A 7,413-nucleotide genomic window follows, 5' to 3' on the forward strand; every position below is an offset into this window, starting at 1 on the left:
TAGATAAATCAAGGCTGTTCTAATAAATATCGTTTTATTTTCATTTTTTTTTTCAGCGCAAAGAGCTCGACGAGCTTCGAAAAGTATGGACCAAACAAATCTCCATGGCATTCCACCGGGACGTCAACACGCTGAAAGCCGTTACAGAATCTAAATCCAGTCGCGCCATCAATTTGTTCCCGTACCTCAAGGCCCTAAGCGTGCCGCAGTTTACCGAGATTCTTCTCGACGAAGCGCAGATGTTAATCGAAGGATCGGACACGTTCAGCATCGGTCTGTCGCATCTGCATAAGGAGCTGGGCCATAAGGTTGAATCCCGATATCACGTTGAGCAGAAGCGGCAGACTGGGGTGCTGGATAAGACGTGTGAGATCTACAGTTTGTACTGCGATGTGCTGTCCGAGGGAAATAGCAGCGACAATTCGAGACAACTTTGGCAAAGGTTAATCCACGAAAATAGAAACGAAGGTCCCAGTTTGGATGTTCAGAGTGTTACATGGCCAAAAGCTGCGGCCGTCGGAGTTGGTAAATTCCTGTACAATATTCTGAAGAATGATCTTAAGATAAACGTGAATGCTACCTCGCGAGGGAATCGCCACCCGAAGCTAGTGCCGGCATTCTATTCGCTTTTTCGATACGAGGCAAAGCTGGCCAAAGAACAAATCAAACCCCATCCAGTGTTGATCAAGCTTTACCGAAAGTCCCAACAAGAAAATCTTAAATTTGATATCAATCTGGTTCCAATGATGTGTCCTCCGCAGCCTTGGAGTACGCCTGTGAATGGAGGCTACATATTGGCCAGATCGGATCTTATACGATTGCCACAGCAAGCCCATCAACAGTCCGAACGAATTAACGAAGCTAACCCCCAGGACATGTATCCCACGCTAGATGCCCTCAACCAGCTGGCCAGTATTCCTTGGAAAGTTAACGAAGATGTTTTGGACATTGTTCTGGAGGTTTTCAATAACGGAGGCAATGCCAAGCTCGATGTCCCAGAACCACCCAGTGCGCTGCCATCCATCGTGGAAACAGTTCCCCGTAATGAGATGACAGGCTTTGACCGGTTCAACATGGTCCGTAAAAAGATGACCCACCGGCGGAAACAAGGCGACATGTACAGTCTTTGGTGCGACGCCTTATACCGGTTGTCACTGGCCAATCACTTCCGGGATAAGGTGTTCTGGCTTCCCCAGAATATCGACTTTCGTGGCAGAGTGTATCCCATCCCGCCGCATTTGAATCATTTGGGGCACGATCTAGCGCGCTGTCTGATGGTTTTTCATCAAAAGAAACCACTGGGCCCGGGTGGGTTTAACTGGCTCAAGCTACATTGCATCAACTTAACCGGATTGAAGAAGCGGGATTCGGTTGAGGAACGTCTGAAGTATGCCGATGAAATAATGGACGATATTCTGGATTCCGCCGATCGACCCTTAACCGGAAGAATGTGGTGGAGTTCATCCGACGAACCCTGGCAAACTCTGGCCTGTTGCATAGAAATTGCAAAAGTTCACCGCTGCCCTGATCCAACCAAGTTCATGAGTGGTTTCCCGATCCACCAGGATGGTTCCTGCAACGGTCTGCAGCACTACGCCGCGCTGGGTCGAGACACGGCTGGAGCCGTCAGTGTTAATCTCGCGCCTTCCCCGGTACCACAGGATGTGTACAGTGCGGTAGCCGCCTTGGTAGAAGACAATCGTATCAAAGATGCCGAGAACGGTGTTAAAGTTGCCAAAATCCTCGAGGGCTTCATCAAACGGAAGGTCATCAAACAAACGGTTATGACTACGGTTTACGGAGTAACCCGCTATGGAGCCCGCAAACAGATCGCCCGTCAACTGGAATACATCGACGAATTTCCCAAGGACTGGGTCTGGCCTGCTTCCAGCTACCTTACTGTAAAAACCTTCAACGCCCTCAGCGAAATGTTCACTTCGGCCAAGGAAATCCAGGACTGGTTCACCGATTGCGCCCGGCTCATCTCGGCCGTGTGTGCCCAGAACGTCGAATGGATCACCCCATTGGGCCTGCCCGTGGTGCAACCGTACAACCGTTCCGATCGACAAGGGTCCTCCTCCAAAACGGTACAAATCCCGGAACACTTCTCGATGGATTCGTACGAAAAGCCCAACATCATGAAGCAGAAGAATGCATTCCCGCCCAACTTTGTCCACTCGTTGGACTCGAGCCATATGATGCTGACGTCGCTGTTTTGCGAACGAGCGGGACTAACGTTCATTTCCGTACACGATTGCTACTGGACGCACGCATGTGCGGTGTCAACGATGAATAAGGTATGTAAGACACAAAAATATATGACATTTTACTATCCGCTTTTGGAGGAATTCAGTAATGGACGCAAACTTTTTAACTGTCGAACAGATTAAAGCAGTATAAATCAACATTACCATGTTTGGTTAGCCCCATTTATTCTTGTCAAATGTTCTTTCGGATTCTTATCAGCATTTTTCTAAGTTTCCAGCAATTTTTCCCGGAATATCTGAACTGTAAGATATCTTTTCAGGATTGCTTCCAGAGGTATGGTTACCCACCGCAACCCCCGCCCGCGCCCCAGAGATTTCTCCCAGTTTTCCCTACGTTTTCTCTAAGAAATTTATAGGGATTTTTTCTGGGCTTCTCCCGGTATTTCCACAGAAGTTTCTCCCACGATATATCTCAGATGTTGTTGTGGAATTCCTCTAAGAGATTATTTTTACGCGATTCCTTTTATTATTTTTCGCAATTTCTTCCCGCCTTCCTATATGGATTCCTCCAAAGGTTTTTTTTCGGATATTACGACCAGAGTCTGTTACGGGCTTTTCTCCCGGATTTCCTTCTTCGTAAGCTTTCGTCTTTAGAGTTTCTCCCGCGATATCTCTTGAAGGTTCTCGCGGTTTTTCTGATGAAGTTCCATCAAAGAATAAGAATATCAAGAATGCCCTCTCCGCTGATGCTCGGGGGGGACACTACCGCAGCGCTATCTGCGGATGAAAGTTCAACCTTCGTGCGGTAGTGTGCGTTATGGATTGATTGTATGCGGATATCAAAACATACGCACACCATCTTCTCTTATGACAAATCACGAACACTGTTACATAGAGCTTCCACCTTGAAACCAGGGTGGCCACAGACTCGGGAAATTCGGGAAATGCGGGAAAAAGTCGGGAATTGAAATCCATCGGGAAATATGCGGGAATAAGTCGGGAATTTTATTTATGATCGGGAATTTTTAAAATGATGTGTAACTCCTCCAGAATGTAAACTCAAACCTAGATTTAGCACTTGATTCACTTCAAATCCAGATTCGCACGAGTGATTTCTTGTTTGATAGGAATTATACGATAACAGGTTTTTATTGTCCGCATGCTCGAGTCAACAATTAGACCTTAAAATTAGGCAAAACATATTTCAAATCATAATTTTTGGAAATGAAGTTCAGAGCGACCAAAAAACCCAATCTAAAAAACGTGAAAAAAGTATCGCAAAAATAATTTTGGTAGTTAAATTTTGAACGTTTTTATCAAAAATGCCATAAAATACGTCTCCAACATCTTCTTAGAATTTTTTTTAGCCTTCTACCAAGCTTTCTACCAATGAAATTTTCTAAATGAAGAAGAACGTGCCTCTGAAGCAGATCTACACACTTAATTTAGAATGCCGAATCTCGGTTTACAAATTCCGAGATTTGTTACTCAAAACCGGCTGTTCTAGATTCATTTTAAATTCTACAGAAATTCGACTAAAATTGGATAAATTACTTTTTTTGAAAAGATGTACCTATACTCTACGCATAATTTATTTATTTATTTATTTATTTATTTCGTCAACCGACGTAGACTAGTACATTTACATATACATATTTTTTGTTTCTTAATGCTATAGTTTAGTCTAAGAAATACATAAAAAATATTAAAAAATTAAATTAGGATAGGTAGTGTATTTATAATGTTTTTAGGTGTTGGGACTTCGAAGACTGTAAAAGTATTTTCTAAGGTTATGCCGAGACATTGTAAAGTCAATGGTTTCGCAGTGTTGATTATAAATGTCCATCATTCGATTAAGAGGCCCAAATTTGGCGTAGTTTGTTCTACGGTGGTTTGTTATGAATATGTTTCGATTTCGTAGTTGCCGAGAAGGTATGTAAAAATTTAATGAGGATGAGATTTTTGTTGAATCAATACGTTGTGAAACGATATCGTTAACAAAAGAAACCATTGCAATTTCACGCCGCTCTTTCAATGTTTGTATGTCGATAAGTTTGCAGCGTGCTTCATATGATGGAAGTGGAAATGAAGTCCAACCTAATTTACGAAGAGCATATAATAGAAACAGCTTTTGTACTGATTCTAATCTTTTTTCGTGCGTGATTGAAAAAGGAGACCATACAATGCTGCAATATTCCAGTATTGATCTTACATATGCAATATACAGAGTTTTGATTGTGTATGGGTCATTAAAGTTGTAGCAGAAACGCTTAATAAACCCTATCATGTTATTAGCCCTGTGAATTATTGTGTTGTAGTGGTCTACGAAAGTAAGCTTAGAGTCTAAGATTACTCCTAAGTCTCTTACTCTTTCACATTTTTCCACATTTTGATTTCCTAATGCAACTGAAATGTTTGGTGGTAAGTTCCCATCGAAAATTATTCACGAGTTTTCAAATGAGTTCTTTAAAAATGGGATTAGAAATAAAGCCCAGAATATCAAATTTTTCCTGGAATATCTAAAAAGAGCCTAACAAATTTAGTCATATCAAAGTTTTGTTTTTTGTTTGAGAATTTCTGTATTCAGCTAAAAATTGTTTATGTGTAGAAAACCTTTTATGGCAATCCCCAGATATTTTCAAAATTTGAGAAAAAATCCGCTATCACGCTATGTCAATGTGATGCTTCTCTCTTGACAGTTGTACTGATAATGATAATTCCAAGAGCTCGGCCTACTCATCGAGCTGCTAAACTACCACAGGAAGTATTATGAAAAGTGAATATACCCCAAATGTTTTTCGGTAGGATCGAAGATTTGGACCTCTAGTATCAGAATTTGTGCGGCTTACAATATTTCACCTTGGGTTTTTTTAAATTTTGATTTTTTTTTCCTATTTTCCCATATAAATATCGAAAAAAGTCACTTCGACGTCAATTTCATCCCTTATACAAATGTATGGGAAAAAACCCAAGATGATATATTTGAAACCTCACATATTCTAAATCTAGAGTTCCAAAAATACGGTTCCAGCGAATAAAGTTTAAGGTACATTCAATTTTCATAATACTTTCCTTTGGACATAGCGTGCGCTTGTGCTCTCATAGCAAAACTAATATTTTTTTTCTTTTTTGAAAATTATCAATTCCCACTAAACAGGAATTTTGAGACGTTCAAACAGAAATTTATCTCAGTTTTGCATTTTTTTTTTTTAAATCTAAATGTATCTTAAGAAACCAGTTTCTTTAGAAATTTTTCAAGAATTTTGACATATAACGCCAGCGAGTCCTTGTAAAAACCTTTATATACCTATACGAAAGATTTAACTATGTAAAATCCAATGGTTTTCGGATAATTTTGAATCTGGTGGTTTGTATATTAACCTGTTCATATAACGGAATTTAATTTTCTTCATAATTATTTGTTAACTCAATTATATTTCTTACCAGCAGAGTATGTAAGAAAATATCACAAACATTTATTCAGTATTTTTGCAATAAACTTCTTCTTTGTTAGGAAATTCACCAGAAAACAGCGACAGCCCAATAATGCTGACTATAGGAATTATAACAGAATTATGTTGAGAATGCCGTCCTCCATACTTTCAGAACTCCTGGGATAGCGTAAAAACTCTTTTAAAGAATTCATCAAAGAATATTGCGGGAATTTCAATTTTGATTTTATGTAGCCACCCTGCTTGAAACGCTTAGAGAGCGTCACTTGTCTTGCCGCTTGACGTTTACAAAGAAAAGTGCAAGAGAGGGCATTCTTTATGTTTTATTCTTTGGTTTCATCTGAGATTTCTCTCGTAGTTTCTCTTCGGTATTGCTGCCCGGATTTCCGAATTTCTACAAGAGTTATTATTAAAAGCTCTTCATGTGACTTCTTACCGTGTTTTTGCAGATTTTTCCTCGTTTTAGTTTACGAGACTTCTTGATTTGATTCTCCTGGAATTTCTCTCAGAGATTTTCCCAGGATTATTCCCTGTGTTCTTCCCAGAATTCCTACCGAAAATTGTTTTTATTCTCCACTCTGGCTTTTCTGAAAATTTCATCAGCCAAATCCACGGTGTCGTTTTACGTACCTGATTAGCTACCTAGAGTTCTTTCTACCGTGCGGTACCCATATTCTGAACGGTTAAGGGAATCTCACAACAAACACTAAAATAAATGGAAGTTCTTGTTGCTAGAGATAATGTTTCACATTACCATCAAATGTGTTTGTTGTCTAGCTACATGTATAAAATACCTAAATTAAATCTCATAATAACTTCCAGTCTCTGATCTAGACATATTTTTGTTCGTGGACGACGTGTTCCTAATTCTGAACACATAGTGTTACTTACTATGTACAAACACATTCTCTACGTTCGCAACTCAGTCAAAAACTATATGTTTTATATCGTTTGGATATTAGAGGGGCTTAATAAAATTAACACCTCAACTCTCGATTCAATATACGCTTCATAAAAGGAAAATTTATTTTGCGTTAGCCGACTGTTCAGACTGTCTATAATATGGTGCACGCACCGTATGACATCCTCCACCATCCAAAGATTTAGTATCATTGGAGGTGTATTAGTTGTTTGGCATAATTGACCCATATTGAATGGTACTGCCATCAAAATAATGAAGAACTGCAAAAGATTAATTCTTGAATCCTCGCCCTATTATTCCACAGATATGCCGAGAGCAGTTTGTTGCTCTACACTCGGAACCGATTCTCGAAGATCTCTCCAAATTTTTGGTGCAAAAGTATAGTTACAATGAAAGGTAAGAGTGCAAATTGTACGTCCATGTTTTGACGAAATATTAACAATCATTGTCTTTTCTATCTCTAGTGAAATTACCAACGACGGTTCGGTGATAGATCTGACAAAGCGCAAGCTGAACCGCATCCTGCACCAGTATCCGGACAAAGGAGACTTCGACCTGCGGCAGGTGCTGAAATCGGTGTACTTTTTCAGTTAGGTCGGCAGAGCTGAAGCTTCGTGGCTTTGGTGGCGTCGTCTAGTCAGTTGTGATTCGTGAATCAGCTATCATGTTTTTCCCGCGGTGGAAAATCGGTAAGTTGAACCCATTGTGATTTCTATGCGATTGTGGATCGTTCGGTTTTTATTATTATGTCGTCGTGGCCCTAACGTTTTACATTAGGCTTGGTAAGGTAGCAAGCAGGACTGATACAGAATAAAGTGATGCGAATATCATA

General features: G+C 40.1%; 1 protein-coding gene across 1 annotated transcript in view; it reads left to right on the forward strand.

The window, feature by feature from the left end:
* Positions 1-7,413, forward strand: part of LOC109420179 (DNA-directed RNA polymerase, mitochondrial) — a 37,730-nt gene extending 30,317 nt beyond the window's left edge. The window contains exons 4-6 of the mRNA XM_062851120.1: positions 57-2,297; positions 6,886-6,977; positions 7,046-7,413. Coding sequence (XP_062707104.1) covers positions 57-2,297; positions 6,886-6,977; positions 7,046-7,175 — 2,463 coding nt within the window. The 3' untranslated portion in view covers positions 7,176-7,413. The remainder of the gene's footprint in view (positions 1-56; positions 2,298-6,885; positions 6,978-7,045) is intronic.

Source organism: Aedes albopictus, chromosome 2 (genome assembly GCF_035046485.1).
Source record: "Aedes albopictus strain Foshan chromosome 2, AalbF5, whole genome shotgun sequence".
Taxonomy (NCBI): Eukaryota; Metazoa; Arthropoda; class Insecta; order Diptera; family Culicidae; genus Aedes; species Aedes albopictus.